The sequence below is a fragment of the Gallus gallus genome, chromosome 38, assembly GCF_016699485.2.
Source record: "Gallus gallus isolate bGalGal1 chromosome 38, bGalGal1.mat.broiler.GRCg7b, whole genome shotgun sequence".
In the NCBI taxonomy this organism is placed as follows: domain Eukaryota; kingdom Metazoa; phylum Chordata; class Aves; order Galliformes; family Phasianidae; genus Gallus; species Gallus gallus.
In genome coordinates, this window is record NC_052569.1 from 635,701 (window position 1) to 656,314 (window position 20,614).

Genomic DNA, 20,614 nt, shown 5'->3' on the forward strand with positions numbered 1-20,614 from the left:
TCTCTTTCTTTTGCCGCCCGCGGCCTACTAGGCCTTAGCGAGGCGGAAGTGGGGGGATATATCCCGGTGTCCCCCGCGGCGCGGAGCTGTGCGGCACTTCGGGGCGGTGCCGAGCGCGGGGGCTTCTGGGAAATGGAGTGAGAGAGGTGAACTACGCGTCCCGGCGTGCACCGCGCGGCGCTGAGCGGATATCCGGTGTTGGGGAGGGGCTGCAGGAAGTGGAGAGCCATGGTGAGGGGAGGGGGGGGGGGTCTGTGGGGGGCGGGGGGCGATATGGGGCGGCCTTGGGGGGGTCTGGGGGGATTCTGTGGGATTCAGGAGCTGGGAGGGGAGAGGAGAGTGAATTGGGGGTGTTTCTATAGGGGAAGACGATGGGAGGGAGGTTTGGGGGGGCTGTGGGTGGGATATTGGGGTGCCTCCACCCTCAACCCCATTCGGGGGTCCCTATGGGGCGTTGTAAGGTCCCTATGGGGCGATACTGGGGGGGATCTCGTATGGGATGCCCCGTTTTGGGGTCCTGTGGGGGGTATGGGGTGCCCCCTCCCCCATGAGGGGTCCTTATGGGGCATTATGGGGGGCTGTGCGGGCTCTGGAGATCTCCATATGGGCATGGGGGGCTTTGGAGACTCTCTATGGGGTGTCCCATTATGGGGTCCTATGGGGGGGGGGAGGGGAATTTCAGTGCCCCATCCCTAATTTCCTATGGGGAAGTGTTGGGGGGGGGGGAACCCAATGGGGTGCCCCATTATAGAGACCCTATGGGGAGGGGGACATTGGAGCTCTCCATCTCTACGGGAATGGGGAACAGTGGGGTGACCCATAGGGTGTCCTATTGGGGGGGGGGGGGGGATTTGGGGCGCCCCGTTCCCACTTCCTTATGGGTTCAGGGAGCAGTGGGGTGCCCCAGAGGAGAACATTATAGGATAAGGAAGTAGGGGACCCCCAGAACCCCCCCCCCCAAACCCCTTGTAGGCTCAGTGAGTGGCAGATTGGGGGCAGAACTCCTTTCCTTTGGGTCCGACCCCCCCAAAAAACACCATACTTTGGGATTGGGGAGGGCTATAGGGGCACCTCATCCCCTCTTCCTTATGGGGTTGGTAAGCAGAGGGGAACATTAAAGGGTAAGGAAGTAGGGGACCCCCAGAACCCCCCCCCCAAACCCCTTGTAGGCTCAGTGAGCGGCAGATTGGGGGCAGAACTCCCTTCCTTTGGGTCCGACCCCCCCAAAAACACCACATTTTGGGGTCGGGGGGGGGGCAGATCCGCTTCATCCTCATCCAGAACCGCGCTGGGAAGACCCGCCTGGCCAAGTGGTACATGCAGTTCGACGACGACGAGAAGCAGAAGCTCATCGAGGAGGTCCACGCCGTCGTCACCGTCCGCGATGCCAAACACACCAATTTCGTCGAGGTCAGCCCCCCAAAACCCCCCTTTTTCACCCCAAAACCCCCCCTTTTTCACCCCCTTCAATTCCTCACCTTCCCCTTTTTTGCTCTTCTCTCCCAGTTTCGGAACTTTAAGATCATTTATCGGCGCTACGCCGGGCTCTATTTCTGCATCTGCGTGGACGTCACCGATAACAACCTGGCGTACCTGGAGGCCATTCATAACTTCGTGGAGGTGGGGTTCGTTAAGGGCCACGCTCGTTAGCTGCCGTGTTAATTGCTCGAGCTGCTGTGCTAATGATGGCCGCTGTATCCCATCTGTCCCCATTGGGTTCCCTGTAGGTCCTCAATGAGTATTTCCACAACGTGTGCGAGCTCGATTTGGTCTTCAATTTCTACAAGGTGAGGTTAAAGGGGGGGGGAGGGGGATTTGGGGTGCTGTGGGGGTTTTATGGGGGGTTATGGGGTCGGCTGTTCTGTTCCCATACGGAATTTGGGGGGATTTGGGGGTTTTTGGGGTCATCCCATCACCTTCAGGTCTACCCAACGATGGGTCAGATGGTCACGGTTGGTGTGGGGAGCTCTCATCCTTTCCCCATGCAGGCTTTGGGGGATTTGGGGGGACTTGGGGAGTTATGGGGTCGTCTGTTCTGTTCCCATACAAAATTGGGAGGAATCTGGGGTTTTTGGGGGGTCATCCCATCACCTTCAGGTCTACCCAACGATGGGTCAGGTGGTCACGGTTGGCGTGGGGAGCTCCCATCCTTCCATGCAGACTTTGGGGGAATTTTATGGGATTTGGGACTATTTGGGGAGTTATGGGGTCGTCTCTTCTGTTCCCATACAGAACTTGGGGGGAATTTGGGGGTTTTGGGGGTCATCCCATCACCTTCAGGTCTATGCAACGATGGGTCAGGTGGTAATGGTTGGCGTGGGGAGCTCCCGTGCTGCCTCCAAGGGGAGTTTTGGGGGAAATTTATAGGATTTGAGGGGATCTGTTGGGTTTTTGGCATCACCCTTCCCATTCTTCTCCAGAATTTGGGGGGGAATTTGGGGTTTTTGGGGTCATCCCATCACCTTCAGGTCTACCCAACGATGGGTCAGATGGTCACGGTTGGCGTGGGGATCTCCCATCCTCCTTCCATGCAGACTTATTTTTTTTTTGGGGGGGGCGGGGGATGATTTTATGGGATTTGGGGGCGTTTTAATGGATTTAGGGGGAACGGGGGGGGGGTCTTAGGGTCACTTCTGTTGCCCCCCCCCCTCCAGGTCTACACGGTGGTGGATGAGATGTTCCTGGCGGGTGAGATCCGTGAGACCAGCCAGACCAAAGTGCTGAAGCAGCTCCTGATGTTGCAGTCCTTGGAGTGAAGCCCCCCCTTTACCCCCCCCCAGCCTTCCTCCTCCTCCTCCTCCTCAGCCATCCCAGGGCTGGAGCTTGGGGGCTGCAGGGGGGGGCTCTGGGCCTCCCATATATGAATGGGGGGGGGGGGAAGGGAGCCCCTACACACACCTTTCTGTGTCCCCACCCCCAAAAGGGACCAATCCCCAACGTTGTATGTTGTGAATAAATGTGGCTGCGCCGTAGCTGAGCCCCCTCCCCAAATTCCCACCCTCCCCCCGGCCAAAATTAGGGTAGAAAATGGGGGGGTGGGGACCCTAAAGATGAGCTGTGGTGGCCCCGGGGACCCCCAGAGGTGGATGGGGAACGCGTTGGGGTCATTGGGGACCTCTCGGGGTTGGCTCTAAGGTGGGTGGAAAGGCCATTGGGGTCATTGGGGAGCTTTTGGGGGGGGCGAGGAGGATCAAAGGGACCCCAAAAATGGATGGAGACCCCCATGGGGTCACGGGGGGCTCCAGAATGGTCTATGGGACCCCCAGAAGTGGATGGAGACCCATGGGGGACAATGGAGACCCGATGGGATGGCCTAAGAGACCCCAAAAGTGGATGGAGACCCCATTAGGGTCAACGAGGACCCGATGGGATGGCCTAAGAGACCCCAAAAGTGGATGGAGACCCCCTTGGGGGCAACGAGGACCCGATGGGATGGCCTAAGAGACCCCAAAAGTGGATGGAGACCCCCTTGGGGGCAATGAGGACCCAATGGGATGGCCTAAGAGACCCCAAAAGTGGATGGAGAACCCCTTGGGGGCAATGGGCACCCAATGGGATGGGCCAGGAGCCCCCAGCAGTGGATGGGGACCCCATGGGTGTCAACGGGGATGGCCTAAGGGACCCCATAAGTGGGCGGAGACCCTATGGGTGTCAACAGGGACCCGATGGGATGGCCTAAGGAACCCCAAAAGTTGACGGAGACCCCACTGGGGGCAATGAGGACCCGATGAGATGCCCTAAGAGACCCCAGACGTGGATGGAGACCCCACTGGGGGCAATGAGGACCCGATGGGATGGTCTAAGGGACCCCAAAAGTGGACGGAGACCCCCTTGGGTGTCAATGGGGATGGTCTAAGGGACCCCAAAAGTGGACGGAGACCCCATGGGTGTCAACGGGGATCAAATGGGATGGCCTAAGGGACCCCAGAAGTGGACGGAGACCCCATGGGTGTCAACGGGGATGGCCTAAGGGACCCCAAAAGTGGATGGAGACCCCATGGGTGTCAACGAGGACTCGATGGGATGGTCTAAGGGACCCCAAAAGTGGACGGAGACCCCATGGGTGTCAACGGGGACCCAATGGGATGGCCTAAGGAACCCCAAAAGTTGACGGAGACACCATTGGGGGCAATGAGGACCCGATGGGATGGTCTAGGGGACCCCAAAAGTGGACGGAGACCCCCTTGGGTGTCAATGGGGATGGCCTAAGGGACCCCAAAAGTGGATGGAGACCCCATGGGTGTCAACGGGGACCCAATGGGATGGCCTAAGGAACCCCAAAAGTGGACGGAGACCCCCTTGGGTGTCAATGGGGATGGCCTAAGGGACCCCAGAAGTGGATGGAGACCCCACGGGTGTGAATGGGGACCCGACGGGACGTGCCAGGAGCCCCCAGCAGCGCACGGAGCCACACGGAGCCGCCGCAGGACTTTATTGGGTCATCTCCTCGCGTCGCAGCCGCAGGACGGCGGGGTTGGGGTACTGCGGCTCCTCGACGGCCCCCGGCCCGAATTTCAGCTCCAGGAACTGGCGGGGGTTGTTGGGCCCCATGGCAGTGAAGCCGGCGAAGGGCAGCGGTACGGTGGGGAGGAGGAAACGCTCGGGGAACTCGACGTCCTGCGGGTGACCCAACCACGTGTCCTTGGTCATCACCCCGGCGCGGGGGAAGAAGGGCCACAGGTCGACGTGCAGGCGGTTGCTGCGGCTGTAATGCACGCGGAAGAAACCCCCTTCGGCCGCCGTCTCCCACACGAAGCCCTCCTCGTCCTCCACGGGGCCTTTTTGAGCCTCTCTCAGCCACGGACATTTGGCCACGTCATCCCGGTACACTCCCAAATCCACGTCGTAATCCCACGGGATGACGTCCCGCAATCGGACGGCGCCCAAAAGGGACCCCCCTTCCAACCAATACCTCACCCCGGAGCCCTCCAGGACCTCCACCACGTGCTTCGCCGTCTCCCTCAACGCCCTCAAGCAGCACGGAGGGGTCCAGCGGCCCTGCAGGAGGTAGCGCGGGGTGCGGGCGAGGACGGTGCCGAAGCACCTCTGGCTCTCCTTATTGCATCCGTACCAACGCTGCCGGCCGTCCTCCAGCACCTCCAGTTTGATGCCGAACTCCTCCATCAGCCTCCTGCGCCGTGAATCCGTCGAGCTTTTGGCCTTCCAGACGTCGTGGGGAGAACTCAACGGCGACGGGGCGGAAGGGAAACCGCGGTGGAGGACGCGGAGCTTCCAGCCCCTCAGCGAGGCCTGGATGAAGATGGAGGTGTCCGACGGGCTCTCCGTCGGGTAGGAGAGGTTGAAGAGGTCCTCGGAGCGCATCAGCAGCGCCGCCGTCCCCTCCACCGCCCCGCAGCCGCCCTCGGCCCCATAGCGCAGCGTCCAACGGCGGAGGTCCACGCGGAGCCCCACGCAGCGCAGGGGGGACGGCCCCACGGGGACCGCCACCACGTGGGTTTGGGTATCCAAAGCCGCCATCATGGATTGGAGGACGGCCGGGACGGCCCGAGCGCCGTCGGGGACGATGAGGACGTAAGGAGTGCGGATGTGGAGTTCCAGGACCGGGGGGGGGAGGTGGGGGGAGCGGCGGAGGGGGAGGAAGCGGACCCCCGGAGGGAGGGGGACGGGGGGGTACGGGGGGAGGTCGGCCGCGATGAGGACGGGGGCGTTGAGGGAGGCGAAGGAGCGCGAGGTGCCCTGGAGGTCGTGGGAGAAGTCCTGGAAGTCGCGGAGTAAAACGGTGACCCCCGGGGTTTGGGGGGGGCGGCGGCGGGGAGGGGGGGAGGGGGGGGGCGGCAGCGGGGAGGGGGGGGGGTCACGGGGAGGAGGCGGGGGAGGGACAGGAGGAGGAGGAGGAGGTTGAGGGCGATGGCGGAGGCCAAGGCGGCCTGGCATGGGGTGAGGCGCATGGCGGACCTCAATGGGGGCTGCTTAATTGGGGGGGGGTCCTTAATGGGGCCTGGTTAATTGGGGGGGGCCTTAATGGGGCCTGGTTAACTGGGGGGGGGTCCTTAATGGGGCCTGGTTAATTGGGGGGGGTCCTTAATGGGGCCTGGTTAATTGGGGGGGGTCTTAATGGGGCCTAGTTAACTGGGGGGGGTCTTAATGGGGCCTGGTTAACTGGGGGGGGGTCTTAATGGGGCCTGGTTAATTAAGGAGGGGGCTCATGGTCTGGCATGGGGTGAGGTGCATGGTGGACCTTAATGGGGCCTGGTTAATTGGGGGGGGGGGTCCTTAATGAGCCTTGGTTAATTAAGGGGGGGGGGTAAAGGAGGTGGCCCAAGGTGGGTGTTGGTGAGGGCTTGGCATGGTGGGAATTAACAGGGCTGTGTTAATTAAGAGTGTGTGTGTGGGGGTGGTCACTCGTGGTATGAGCCAGTCCTGTGGTGGGAAAGAGGCCTTAATGAGGGGTGAAAGTAATGAGGGGACGCTAATTAACCCTTCCCCCCCCCACACACACACACCCATTAGGAGTACCTATAGACTGTGGGCACCCATAGGTACTGTGCTTCTATATGGGGGGGTACAGCGACCCTATAGCGCCCTGCACGTCCCCCATAGCCCTGCCTTCCCCCACACCTGCCCATATCCGCCCCATATCTGACCCGTACCCTCATATATCTCCCCTACAGCATTCCCATTCCCCACAGCCGCCCCATAGCACCCTACAGGCCTCCCGTGTCTGCCCCATAGCGCTCCATGTCTCCCCTATGGCCCTCCCCTCGTCTATAGCCGCTCTAAGGCCCCCCATATATCCCCTATATCCACTCTATGGCACCCCTATAGTCCTCCTGCCCCCTACAGACACCCCATATCCGCCCCATAGCCCTCCTGCCCCCTATAGCCGCCCCATAATTCCCTCTCTCTCCCCCATAGCCCCCTATGGCCGCCCCAGTGTGCCCTATACGTCTCCCATTGGCTCTACAGCCCTCCCGGCCCCCACAGCCGCCCCATAGCGGCCCTCTCCCCCCCCCCGCCGCTCCCCATACCGCTCCTCGTTACCACGGCAACACCGCAGCTCCGCCCTTTCTCCTTCCCCCCCTCCTCAGCACCACTTCCGGTTCCTTCCCTCCATACTTCCGGCCCCGCCCCCACTTCCGGCTCCTTCCTCCTCGGCTTCCGGTTCTGGCTCCCACAACTTCCTGTTCCTTCCCTCTCCTTTCCGGCTCTTCTCCCACCACTTCCGGTTTCGGGATCCCTTTCTGGCAGGAAGCGCCGTTCCCTCTTTGGATCCCTTTGTGGCAGCGCTGATGGCGGCGGAGCGGACGGCGGCGGCGGCGGCGGCGGGGAGGGCCCAAGCGCCCCCCCCGGGACCGGGACCCGGCTCAGGACCCCCCCCCGGGACCCGGGACGGCGGGGAGGGGCGGGCTGAGCCTCCCCGGCATCCTACACTTCATCCAGAGCGAGTGGGCGCGATTCGAGGCCGAGAAGGGGCGGTGGGAGGCGGAGAGGGCCGAGCTGCAGGTGAGGGGGGGGGCGGGGGGGGGAGGAGGGGGAGGATGTGGGGGGGCGGCGGGGTGGGTAACGATGTGGGGGTGTGAGAGATGGTGTGGGGGTGTGGGGCGGGTGGGGGGGCATGGGGGTGGATGTGGGGGTGTGGGGCAGATAGGGGGCATGGGGGCAGGTAGGGAGATGTAGGGTGGATAGGGAGATGTGGGGCAGATATGGGGATGTGGGGCAGATAGAGGGATAAGGGGGATGTGGGGGGCAGGTAGGGAGATGTGGGGGGCAGATAGGGAGGCATGGGGGCAGATATGGGGATGTGGGGCAGGTAGAGGGGTAAGGGGGATGTGGGGGGCAGGTAGGGGGGATTTGGGGCAGATAGGGGGATGTGGGGGTGTGGGGCAGATAGAGGGGCATGGGGGCAGATACGGGGGCAGATGTGAGGCAGATATGAGGCCAGATGTGGGGCAGATATGGGGCCAGATGTGGGGCAGATATGGGGCCAGATACGGATATGCAGACCTATGGTGTATAGGGGGGGCCTTGGGGGGGGGGGGGGGGGGGCAGCTATAGGGGATGTGGAGATGCGTGGGACAGCGCCGTCCCCTCTCTGCCCCTCCCCGCTTTATCCCCCCACGCCCCCCACTTGGGGGTCCCGCTGTCCCCGCGTTGTCCCCACGCTGTGTTCCCCCCCCCCCATCCCCGTCCCCCCCCCCCTCATTTCCCCCCCCCCAGGCACAGCTGGCGTTCCTGCAGGGCGAACGGAAGGGTCAGGAGAACCTGAAGACGGATCTGGTGCGGCGCATTAAGATGTTGGAGTTCGCCCTGAAGCAGGAGAGGTGCTGGGGATGGGGGGGGGGGGGGGGGTTGGGTTCCTATAAAAGGGGGGGGGGGTCATTGGGGGACCCCCCATTTCACCTCCCCCCCCCCTTTGCAGGTCGAAGTACCATAAGCTGAAGTTCGGCACTGAACCGCCCCCCGTGGAGAGGAAGGTGGAGGTGGTGGAGATGGGTGCGTGGGGGGGGTCGGTGGGGGGCGCTGGGGGTCAATGTGGGGCGCTGGGGGTCAGTGGGGGTCGGTAGGGGTCAGTGGGGGTCATTGTGGATCAATGGGAGTCAGTGTGGGGCGCTGGGGGTCAGTGGGGGGTCAATGGGGGTCAGCGTGGGTCAGTGTGGGTCAATGGGGGTCGGTGTGGGGCACGGTGGGTCGGTGTGGGGCACTGTGGGTCACTGTGGGGCGCTGTGGGGTCACTGTGGGGCACTGTGGGGTGCTGTGGGTCAATGAGGGGCGCTGTGAGGCACTGTGGTTCACTGTGGGGCGCTGTGGATCAATGTGGGGTGTGGTGGGTCAATGAGGGGTGCTGTGGGTCACTGTGGGGTCACCGTGGGTCAGTGGGGGTCACTGTGGGGTCACCGTGGGTGAATGTGTGGTGCTGTGGGGTGCAGTGGGTCACTGTGGGTCGCCATGGGTCGCTGTGGATCGCCATGGGGCACTGTGTGGCGCTGTGGGTCGCTGTGGGGTCACCGTGGGGCGCCGTGGGGCGCTGTGGGTCACTGTGGGGTCACCGTGGGGCGCCATGGGGCGCTGTGTGGCTCTGTGGGTCACTGTGGGGTCACCGTGGGGCGCTGTGTGGCGCTGTGGGTCGCTGTGGGGTCACCGTGGGGCACTGTGTGGCGCTGTGGGTCACTGTGGCGCTGTCGCCCACCCGCAGCTCCCAACGGCCCCGCAGAGGTGGCGGCGTTGGAGGGCGGCGCTGCGGCATGGAAGGACGGCCGGGGGCTGCTGAGGCAGTGAGTGCCCACTGCGGGGGGGGGGACTTATAGGGGGGGACGGGACACGGGGGGGATGGGGGGGGACGTGGGGACATGTGGGGGGATAGGGGGACATGGGGGGGAGGGGGTAATAGGGGGACATGGGGATGTATAGGGGGATAGGGGACGTGGGGGGAGGGGGATGTGGGGACATGGGGGGGATAAGGGGACACGGGGGGGTTATGGGGGGGACATGGGGACATGGGGAATAGGGGACGTGGGGGGAGGGGGACGTGGGGACATGGGGATAGGGGGACGTGTGGGGGGGTTGTGGGGGGATATGGGGACACATAGGGGGAGAGGGGGCGTGGGGACATGGGGGGGATAGGGGGACACGTGGGGGGAATATGGGGGCGACATGGGGACACGGGGGGGGGATAGGGGACATGAGGGGAGGGAGATGGGGGGACATGGGGGGGATAGGGGGACATGGGGGGGATTATCGGGGACATGGGGGGAGGGGGATGTGGGACACAGAGGGGGATAGGGGGCATGGGGGGGTTATGGGGGGATGTGGGGAAACGGGGGGGGGCTATGGGGGGACATAGGGACACATGGGGGAGAGGGGACGTGGGGACATGGGGAGGATGGGGGGACACGGGGGGGTTATGGGGGGACATGGGGGGGACATGTGGGGAGGGGGACATGGGGGCGATATGGGGACACATGGGGGGGGATATGGGGACACGGGGGGGCACACATGTGGGGGAGGCTGTGGGTTGGACGTGGGGGCCACCTATGGGGTGGTGACAGAGTTTGGGGCTGGGGGGGGGGGCACATGGGTGGGTACCTGATCGGGGGGGTTGGGGGGGGGTTGGGGACACGGTGACATTTGGGGACCCCCCCCCTCCCCCCCCCAGGTACCTGGAGGAGGTGGGCTGCAGTGACACTGTGCTGGACATGCGGTCCCGACGCGTGCGGGCGCTGCTGGCGCGGGGTCCCCCCAACCCCCCCGCACCCCAAAACCCCCCCGGCCCGGGGGAGTCACTGCTGGTGCGGCGCATCGAGGAGCAGATCCAGAGGTGGGGGGGGGGGGGGTTGGGGGCTTTTGGGGGGGTCTGGGGGGGATTTGAGGTCTTTGGAGGAGGATTTGGGGTCTTTTGGGGGGGATTTGGGGTCTTTTGGGGTCTCTGGGGGGGATTTGGGTCTTTGGGGGGTTTTGGGGGGATTTAAGGTCTTTGGAGGAGGATTTGAGGTCTTTTGGGGGGGGATTTGGGGTATTTTGGGGGGCCTGGGGGGGATTTTGGGGTCTTTCGGGGGGTGTCTGGGGGGAATTGGGGGCCTAGGGGGGATTTGGGGTCTCTTGGGGCATCTGGGGGGGATTTTGGGGTCTTTTGGGGGGCGTCTGTGGGGGATTTGGGTCTTTGGGGGGTCTTGGAGGGGGATTTGAGGTCTTTGGAGGAGGATTTGGGGTCTTTTGGGGGTCTTTGGGGGTCTTTGGGGATATGTGGTTTTTTGGGGGGGTCTGGGGGAGATTTGAGGTCTTTGGAGGAGGATTTGGGGTCTTTTGGGGGGGGATTTGGGGGCATGGTGGGAGTTGGGAGGGGGGTTGGGGTCTCTTTGGGGGGGGGAAGGAGTTTGGGGTGCTGTCTTAGGGGGAGTCTTTGGGGTTTGAGGGTCTTTTGGGGGGGGCCGTTGGGGGAGAGGGATCCTTTAGGGGAGATTGGAAGGGATTGGGGGGGGGGGGTCCTTTTTGGGGGGGGGTTGGGGGGTTCTGTGGGTGTTTTGGGGGTCACAGCCCCCCCCCCCCCCCCCCCAGGAATGCAGGGAAGGAGGCGAAGGAGCCGCCCCCATTCCTGCGGCCGTGCGAGGATGAGGACAGCGATGAGGATGAAGATGAGACCCCCCCCGGGGACGGGGAGACCCCCCGGCAGCACAGAAAGCAGCGCGGAAAGGTGGGACCCCAAAACAGTGGGGGGGGGGGGGGGACCCTAAAATGGGGAATGGAGCCATCAGGGGACCCCATAAATTGGGGACAGGGCCATCGAGGGACCCCGAAATGGGGATGAGACCATTGGGACCCCAAAAAATGGGGAGAGGGCCATTGGAGGACCCCAAAATGAGCACAGAGTCATTGGGGACCCCATAAATTGGGGACAGGGCCATTGGGGGACCCCGAAATGGGGATGAGACCATTGGGGACCCCAAAAATGGGGAGAGGGCCATCGAGGGACCCCGAAATGGGGATGAGGCCATCGGGGGACCCCAAGAAATGGCCGCGTGGCCATTGGGGACCGATCCTATGGGGCCGCCGGTGGCCGTGGGGGTCCCCGAACGCCCCCCCCCACCACCCCCCCCCCTCCCCTCAGCTGCCCCCCCCACCGCTGCTGCCGGAGGTGGACGACGATGATGATGATGATGACGACGACTCAGAGGACGCCCTCAATGAGTTCCAATTCCTGGGCTCAGCGGACAGCGGGCAGCGCGGAGGGGAGGGCGGCGAGATGGGTGAGAGCCCCCCCGGACCCCCCCAACCCCACACACCTCTATGTGCCCCCCCCCACGTGTCCCACCATGCATCCTATGTGTCCCCCCCCACTCGCCCCATGTCCCCCCCAACCCCCCCACATGTCCCCCCCACCCCCCCGTGTCCCCCCCACGTCCCATCCCCCTCCCACGTGTCCCCCCTCATGTGTGTCCCCCAGCCCCCCCCACGTGTCCCCCCCCCGCCCCCCCAATATGTCCCCCCAAACCCCCCCAACCCCACCTCACCACCCCCCACCCCCCCATTGTGTGCCCCCCCACCCCCCTGTGTCCCCCCCACGTCCCATCCCCCTCCCACGTCCCCCCCCCCACCAGTTCCCCCACACCCCCCATGTGTGTCCCCCCCAAGTGTGCCCCCCCACCCGTGTGTCCCCCAGCCCCCCCCCATGTCCTCCCATGCACCCTATGTGTCCCCCCCTTCCCGAGCCCCCCCGTGTCCCCCCCCACCCCATGTAGCCCCCCATGTCCCCCCCACCGTGTTCCCCTCCCACCCCCCTATATGTCCCCCCCACCCCACCCCATGTATACCCCCATGTATGCCCCCCACCCCCCCATGTCCCCCCCCACGTGTCCCCCCCACCCCCCTATGTGTCCCCCGACCCACCCCCCCACCCCCACTATGTGCACCCCCCCCATCTGTGCCCCCCCACCCCCTTATGTGTGCTCCCCAAGCCCCCCCACCTACCCCCCCACATGTCCCCCCATGCACCCTATGTGCCCCCCCTTCCCAAGCCCCCCCCGTGTCCCCCTCCCACCCCCCTATATGCCCCCCCATGTCCCCCCCACCCCCGTGTCCCCCTACCCCCCCCCGCACCCCCGCTATGTGCACCCCCCCACGTGCCCCCCCCCACCCCCCTAACACGTGTCCCCCCCCACCCCCCCCGTGTCCCCCCCCGTGACGCCGCTGTCCCCGCAGAGTGCCGCCGTGTGAGGCTGCAGGGGATGTTGGCCGACCTGCGGGACGTGGATGGCATCCCGGCCACGGGGGGGGGGGGTGGGGGCGCCCCATGGCCGAGAAGGTACTGCCCCCCCCCCCACTGCCCCCCCACTGCACCCCCATGCTGTCCCTACTGCCCCCATTGCCCCCAATAATGCTCCCATTGCCCCCATTGCCCCCCAGTGCTGCCCCTATTACCCCCAGTGATGCCCCTACTGCCCCTATTGCCCCCAGTGGTGCCCCCATTGCCCCCCCAGTGCCCTCCCATGCTGCCTCCAGTGCCCCCCGTGGTGCCCCCATCCCCCCCCCCACCGTCCCCATTGCCCTCAGTGCCCCTACTGGTGTTCCCATTACCCCCACTGGTGCCCCTACTGCCCCTATTGCCCCCAGTGGTGCCCCCATTGCCCCCCATGGTGCCCCCATTGCTCCCAGTAGTACTCCCATTGCTCTTATTGCCCCCATTGGTGCCCCTACTGCTCCTATTGCCCCCCAGTGCTGCCCCTATTGCCCCCAGTGGTGCCCCCATTGCCCCAATTGATGCTCCCATTGCACCCAGTGCTGCCCCTACTGCCCCCATTGCCCCCCAGTGCCCCACAGTACTGCCCCCATTGCCCCCCATGGTGCCTCCATTGCCCCCCATAGTGCCCCCATCGCCCCCAGTGCTGCCCCTACTGCCCCTATTGCCCCCAGTGGTGCCCCCATTGCCCCAAGGGATGCTCCCACTGCCCCCCACGGCGCCCCCACTGCCCCCCCCTTATTGCCCCCCCCCGATGCCCCCATTGCCCCGCAGGCTCCGCGGCCGTCCCCTCCGAGGTCTTCATCATGGACAGCATCGGGGCCGTCAGCCTGGGGGACCTGGCGGACCTCACAGTCAGCAACGACAACGAGCTGGGCTGCGACGTGCGTCCCCCCACAACGCGACCCCATTGTGTCCCCACCGTGTCCCCTATACCCCCCCTGGGGGTCTCCATATCCCCATTATGTCCCTATATCTCACTATGGGGTCCCCATGTTCCCACTGTGTCCCCATTGTGTTCCTATATCTCTCTTGGGGTCCCCATATCCCCACTGCGTCCCTATAATCTCCTATGGGGTCCCCATTGTGTCCCTATACCTGTCTTGGGGTCCCCAAATTCCCACTGCATTCCTATAATCTCCTATGGGGTCCCCATTATGTCCCCATTGTGTCCCTGTATCTCCCTTGGGGTCCCCATATCCCCACTGTGTCCCTATAACCCCCTATGGGGTCCCCGTGTCCCCAAAGTGTCCCCAGAGTGTCCCCGCTGTGCCCCCAACCCCATTTATGACCCCCCCCAAGCTCTGCTGCCCCCCTTGCGCCCCCAGCCCCATTTATGGCCGTCCCCATACTCCATTTATGAGCCCCCCCTGCGCCCCCAGCCCCATTTATGAGCCCCCCCTGCGCCCCCAGCCCCATTTATGAGCCCTCCTGTGCCCCCAGCCCCATTTATGGCCGTCCCCATACCCCATTTATGAGCCCCCCCTGCGCCCCCAGCCCCATTGATCGCCATCCCCACGCCGCCCCCCCCTCCTCCAGCCCCCCCAGCTCCCCTTTTTACCCCCTCCCTCCCTCCATCCATCCCCGCTGTCCCCCCCCCCGCAGCTCTCGGAGGGCGGCGGCGCCCTAAAGAAGACCTGGAACCCCAAATTCACCCTACGCAGCCATTACGACGCCGTGAGGGGCATCGCCTTCCACCCCACCGAGCCCGCCCTGCTCACCGCCTCCGAGGACGGCACCGTGAAGCTGTGGAACCTCCAGAAGGCCGTCACGGCCAAGAAGTGGGTGCTGGGGGGGGGGTTGGGGGGGTTGGGGGGGGGTTTGGGGTGCTGGGGGGGGGTTTTGGGGTGCTGGGGGGGGGTTTTGGGGTGCTGAGCCCATGCGTTGCAGGAGTGCGGCGATGGACGTGGAGCCGGTGTACGCCTTCCGAGGGCACAGGTGGGGCGATGGGGGGCGTGGGGGGGGGGGGAATGGGGATGGGGGTGTGGGGGGGCTGCAGAGCACGGGGGGGGTCGGAAATGGGGTTGGAGGCAGTGTGGGGATAGGAGAGCATAGGGGATAGTCAGCATTGGGGTATGGGGACGTGGTGGGGAGAGGCGTAAATGGGGCTGGGGGTGCGGGGGGGGCTGCAGAGCTCGGGGGGGCTCATAAATGGGGTATGGGGATGGCCATAAATGGGGCGGGGGGCACAGGGGGGGCTCATAAATGGGGTATGGGGACGGCCATAAATGGGGCTGGGGGCACAGGGGGGGGCTCATAAATGGGACTGGGGGCGCAGGGGGGCAGCAGAGCTCAGGGGGGGGCTCATAAATGGGGTATGGGAATGGCCATAAATGGGGCTGGGGACACGGGGGGGCTCATAAATGGGGCTGGGGGCAAATGGGGGGCTCATAAATTCGGGTTGGGGGCACAGGGGGGGCAGCAGAGCTCGGGAGGGGGGGTGGGAGGGCTCCTAAATGGGGTTGGGGGTGCAGGGGGGGGCAGCAGAGCTCGGGGGGGCGCTCCTAAATGGGGTCGTGGCCATCATGGGGACAGCAGAGCTCACGGGTTGCTCACCGCCGTGCTGGGGGACCCCATGGGGTCGCTGACGTACGGGTTGCCGGTGGGGGCTGCGCCTCACCCCATATCCATCCCCCCCCCAACCCAACAAACCCCCCCCCCCGTTGCCCCCCCCAGGGGTCCGGTGCTGGCGGTGGCTGTGGGTCGGGACGCCTCGCTGTGCTGCAGCGCCGGCGCCGACGGCTGCGTGCGCCGATGGAGACTGCCCGACCTCAACGTGGACCCCTACGACGGCTACGGTGGGCGCCCCCCCCCACCCAAAGACCCCCCCCTTATTGCCAACTCCCCCCCCCTTTATCGCCGACCCCCCCCCCCTTATCGCCAACCCCCCCATTGCTGATACCCCCCCTTATTGTTGACCCCCCCATATTGCCAACCCCCCCATTGCTGATGCCCCCCATTATCCCCGACCCCCCTATTGCTGATGCCCCCCCTTATTGCTGACCCCCCCCTTTATCGCTGACCCCCCCCTTTATCGCTGACCCCCCCCTTTATTGCTGACCCCTTCCTTTATTGCTGCCCCCCCCTTTATTGCTGCCCCCCCTTATTGCTTATCCCCCCCTTATCACTACCCCCCCTTATTGCCTATCCCCTCCCTTATCGCTGCCCCCCCCTTTATTGCTGCCCTCCCTTATTGCTGCCCCCCTTATTGTTTATCCCCCCCCTTTATTACTGCCCCCCCTTATTGCTTATCCTCCCCCCTTATTGCTTATCCCCCCCCTTATCGCTGCCCCCCCTTATTTTTTATCCCACCCCTTATTGCCAACCCTCCCCTTTATCGCTGACCCCCCCCCTTATTTCCGACCCCCCCTTTTTGCTGCCCCCCCCCCGCGGTGCCCCCCCCCCGCTGTCCCCCAGACCCGGCTGTGCTCTGCGGGGTCCTGGAGGGCCACACGGACGCGGTTTGGGCTCTGACCTTTGACCCCTCCGGGGAGCGCCTGCTGTCCTGCTCTGCCGACGGCTGCGTGCGCCTCTGGGACCCGCAGGGCGCCAATGGAGGCTGCCTGCTGACATACAGCGCGCCCAGCGGTGAGGGGGGGACGGGGGGTCCCCAAAGGGTCCCCAATGCGTCCCCAAGGCGTCCCCAAAGGGTCCCCAATGCGTCCCCAAGGGGTGCCCAGGGTGTCCCCAGAGGGTCCCCAATGCGTCCCCAATGCGTCCCCAAGGTGTCCCCAAAGGGTCCCCAAGGGTCCCCAGTGCGTCCCCAAGGAGTGCCCAAGGTGTCTCTAAGGGGTCCCCAAAGGGTCCCCAATGCCTCCCCAGAGGGTACCCAAGGTGTCCCCAAAGGGTCTCCAATTCATCCCCAACGTGTCCCCAAGGCGTCCCCAAAGGGTCCCCAATGCGTCCCCAAGGAGTGCCGAGAGCGTCCCCAAGGTGTCCCCAAAGGGTCCCCAGTGTATCCCCAACGTGTCCCCAAGGCGTCCCCAAAGAGTCCCCAATGCGTCCCCAAGGGGTGCCCAGGGTGTCCCCAGAGGGTCCCCAACGCGTCCCCAAGGGGTACCCAAGGTGTCTCCAAGGGGTCCCCAAAGGGTCCCCAAGGTGTCCCCAACGTGTCCCCATTGCCCCCCAGATCTGGGGGTCCCCCATTGCCCCGCCCTGTTCTCAGTGCCCCCATTGCCCCCCAGATCTGGGGGTCCCCCATTGCCCCCCATTGCCCCGCCCTGTTCTCAGTGCCCCCCATTGCCCCCCAGATTTGGGGTCCCCCATTGCCCCGCCCTGTTCTCAGTGCTCCCTGTTGCCCCCCCAGATCTGGGGGTCCCCCACTGCCCCCCATTGCCCCGCATTGTTCTCAGTGTCCCCATTGCCCCCCAGATTTGGGGTCCCCCACTGCCCCCCATTGCCCCGCCCTGTTCTCAGTGCCCCCCGTTGCCCCCCCAGATCTGGGGGTCCCCACCTCAGTGTCGTGCTGTCCGTCCGCCCCCTCCCACGCGGTCTTTGGGTTCGGCTCCGGCTCCGCTCTGCTGTACGACATGGAGGCGGCGCGGCCGCTGCTGGCCATGGAGCAGCGCTGCGGGGGTGAGCGGGGCGGGAGGGGGGGGGCAGTGCTGTGCCACAGTAATGGGGGGGCACTGCGCCACATCCCATAATAGCCCCATTGCCCCCAACGCCACCATTGCCCCCATTGCCCCCAACACCCCCATTGACCCCAATATGTCCTCATTGTCCCCAACACCCCCAATGTCCCCAACACCCCCAATGTCCCCAACACCCCCATTGACCCCAATGCCCCCCATTGACCCCAATGCCCCCATTGGCCCCAATGCCCCCACTGACCCCAATGCCCCCATTGGCCCCACTGACCCCAATGCCCCCATTGACCCCATTACCTCCATTGTCTCCATTGACCCCATTGCCCCCTTTGCCCCCCAACGCCCCCATTGCCCCCAATGTCCCCAACGCCCCCATTGCCCCCCAATATCCCCATTGCCCCCATTGCCCCCCAATGTCCCCATTGACCCCAATGTCCCCATTGACCCCAATGCCCCCATTGACCCCACTGACCCTAGTGCCCCCATTGACCCCAATACCCCCATTACCTCCATTGTCTACATTGACCCCAATGTGTCCTCATTGACCCCATTGCCCCCTTTGCCCCCCAGTGCCCCGTTGGCCCCATTGACTCCAATGCCCCCCATTGACCCCAATACCCCCATTGCCCCCATTGACCCCAATGTCCCCATTACCCTCAACACCCCCATTGCCCCCAATGTCCCCAACGCCCCCATTGCCCCCCAATATCCCCATTGCCCCAGTTGCCCCCAATGCCCCCATTGACCCCAATGCCCCCATTATCTCCGTTGACCCCAATGTGTCCTCATTGACCCCATTGACCCCAATGTCCCCAACACCCCCATTGACCCCAATACCCCCATTGCCCCCATTTGCCCCATTGACCCCAATGCCCCCATTGACCCCAATGCCTCCATTACCCTCAACACCCCCACTGCCCCCCCTGACCCCACTGCCCCCATTGCCCCCCCAGGCTCCGCTCCCATCAATCAAGTAGTTGCCCACCCCTCCCAGCCGCTCTCCATCACCGCTAACGAAGACCGCGGGATTCGCTTCCTGGATCACCGCACGGGTAATTAATTGGGGCCGCTTCGTTAACGAGAAGGGTTAATTGGGGCGGCTTCGTTAGCGCTAACGAGGCGGCGCCGTGCCGCAGGTCACGTGGTGCACTCCATGGTGGCACATCTGGACGCCGTCACCTGTTTGGCCATTGACCCCAATGGAGTCTTCCTCATGTCCGGCAGTGAGTGGACCCCATAGGGCCACCCCATAGGGCCACCCCGTAGGGATACCCCATAGGGCCACCCTATAGCATCACCCCATAGGGCCACCCCATAGGAACACCCCATAGGGTCACCCCATAGGGCCACCCTAGAAGGCCATTTTATAGCATCACCCCATAGGGCCACCCTATAAGGCCATTTTATAGCATCACCCCATAGGGCCACCCCAACACCCCCGATGTCCCCATTGCCCCCAATAGCCCCAACACCCCCATTGCCCCCAATGCCCCCATTCCCTCCAACACCCCCAATGCCCCCAATATCCCCAACGCCCCCATTGCCTCCCAATATCCCCATTGCCCCCAACACCCCCAATGTCCCCACTGACCCCAATAGCCCCAACACCCCCAATGCTCCCAACACCCCCAATATCCCCATTGACCCCAACACCCCCATTGCCCCCACTGTCCCCAGCACCCCCATTGACCCCAACACCCCCATTGACCCCAACCCCCCCAATGCCCCCATTGCCCCCAACACCACCACTGCCCCCATTCCCCCCAACCCCCCCAATGCCCCCATTGCCCCCAACCCCCCCATTGCCCCCAACACCCCCAATGTCCCCATTGCCCCCAACACCCCCAATGTCCCCATTGCCCCCAACACCCCCATTGCCCCCAACCCCTCCAATGTCCCCAACGTCCCCAACACCCCCAATGCCCCCGTTGCCCCCAACACCACCACTGCCCCCGTTGCCCCCAACACTCCCAGTGTCCCCATTGACCCCAACACCCCCAACCCCCCCAACACCCCCATTCCCCCCAACCCCCCCATTGCCCCCAACACCCCCAACGCCCCCATTCCCCCCGTTGCCCCCAACCCCCCCATTCCCCCCAACCCCCCCAGCACCCCCATTCCCCCCAACCCCCCCATTGCCCCCCTCACCCCCCTGCCCCCCCCCCCGTAGGCCACGACTGCTCCCTCCGGCTGTGGCACCTTGGCAGCCGTTGCTGCGTGCAGGAGCTCCCCGCGCACCGCCGGAAGCACGACGAGGCGGTCCACGCCGTCTCCTTCCACCCCCACCGCCCCCTCATCGCCAGCGCCGGCGCCGACTCCCTGGCCAAGGTGTTCGTCTGACCCCCCCCTCCCTGCAGCCCCCCCCCCCCCACCCCAAACCCCGGGGGTGGCACCTCTTAAACCCCGGCCCCCCCCCCCCCCCCCCCCCATACCCACCCACTCGCTTCTTTTCCCAACCCCCACGTTGCCTCAGGGGGAGGGGGCTTTGGGGCACTGGGACCCCCAAAGAGGCAGCTCTGACCCTATTAGGGGCAATGGGACCCCCAAAGGGGCAGCTCTGACCCTATTAGGGGCACTGGGACCCCCCCCCCCCTCAGGGGTGGCTCTGACCCTATGGGACCCCCCCCCAGGGGCAGCTCTGACCCTATTAGGGGCACTGGGACCCCCAAAGGGGCAGTTCTGTCCCTATATGGGGCACTGGGACCCCCAGAGGGGCAGTTCTGACCATATTAGGGGCACTGGGACCCCCAAAGAGGCAGTTCTGTCCCTATATGGGGCACTGGGACCCCCAAAGGGGCAGTTCTGTCCCTATATGGGGCACTGGGACCCCCAAAGGGGCAGCTCTGACCCTATTAGGGACACTGGGACCCCCAAAGGGGCAGTTCTGACCCTATTAGGGACACTGGGACCCCCAAAGGGGCAGCTCTGACCCTATTAGGGGCACTGGGACCCCCAAAGGGGCAGTTCTGTCCCTATATGGGACACAGGGACCCCCCCCCAGGGGCAGCTCTGTCCCTATTAGGGGCAATGGGACCCCCAAAGGGGCAGCTCTGACCCTATATGGGGCACTGGGACCCCCAAAGAGGCAGCTCTGACCCTATTAGGGGCAATGGGACCCCCAAAGGGGCAGCTCTGACCCTATTAGGGGGTCTCTGTCCCTATTAGGGGCAATAGGACCTCCCCAGATGCAGTTCTGTCCCTATTAGGGGCTTTAAGACCCCCCCAGGAGCAGTTCTGTCCCTATTAGGGGGTCTCTGTCCCTATTAGGGGTAATGGGACCCCCCCCATTGGCAGCTCTGTCCCTATATGGGACACAGGGACCCCCCCAGGGGCA

At 64.7% G+C, this 20,614-nt stretch overlaps 3 protein-coding genes across 3 annotated transcripts; 2 read left to right on the forward strand and 1 right to left on the reverse strand.

Annotated features, from left to right (window-relative positions):
- The first annotated feature begins 190 nt into the window (after positions 1-190).
- Positions 191-2,972, forward strand: AP2S1 (adaptor related protein complex 2 sigma 1 subunit). The gene is made up of 5 exons (XM_015274310.4): positions 191-231; positions 1,261-1,410; positions 1,507-1,620; positions 1,728-1,787; positions 2,655-2,972. Exons 1-5 carry the CDS (start codon positions 229-231, stop codon positions 2,754-2,756), a joined length of 429 nt encoding a protein of 142 aa, XP_015129796.3. The 5' UTR covers positions 191-228; the 3' UTR covers positions 2,757-2,972.
- Positions 2,973-4,415: 1,443 nt separating this feature from the next.
- On the reverse strand, positions 4,416-6,055 carry LOC121108177 (fukutin related protein). The gene is given in 2 exon segments (XM_040655116.2): positions 4,416-5,756; positions 5,759-6,055. Coding segments are annotated over 2 exon segments (1,476 nt in total). The 5' UTR covers positions 5,910-6,055; the 3' UTR covers positions 4,416-4,431.
- A 1,196-nt stretch (positions 6,056-7,251) lies between these two features.
- On the forward strand, positions 7,252-20,316 carry LOC107051250 (striatin-4-like; the record flags this gene model as incomplete). The annotated part of the gene is made up of 17 exons (XM_040655101.1): positions 7,252-7,464; positions 8,179-8,282; positions 8,381-8,454; positions 9,155-9,233; positions 10,115-10,276; positions 11,014-11,149; positions 11,564-11,702; positions 12,655-12,710; positions 13,399-13,575; positions 14,297-14,472; positions 14,582-14,629; positions 15,368-15,489; positions 16,109-16,279; positions 17,129-17,266; positions 18,234-18,332; positions 18,417-18,503; positions 19,451-20,316. Coding segments are annotated over 17 exons (2,151 nt in total), but the record flags the coding sequence as incomplete, so codon positions are not given.
- Positions 20,317-20,614: the final 298 nt, after the last annotated feature.

Bases quoted from the DNA above. Each gene is read 5' to 3' on its own strand.
- AP2S1 (XM_015274310.4), top strand. The intron at 1,411-1,506 runs GTCAGCCCCCCA...CTTCTCTCCCAG, and splicing joins AACACACCAATTTCGTCGAG to TTTCGGAACTTTAAGATCAT. The intron at 1,788-2,654 runs GTGAGGTTAAAG...CCCCCCCTCCAG, and splicing joins TGGTCTTCAATTTCTACAAG to GTCTACACGGTGGTGGATGA.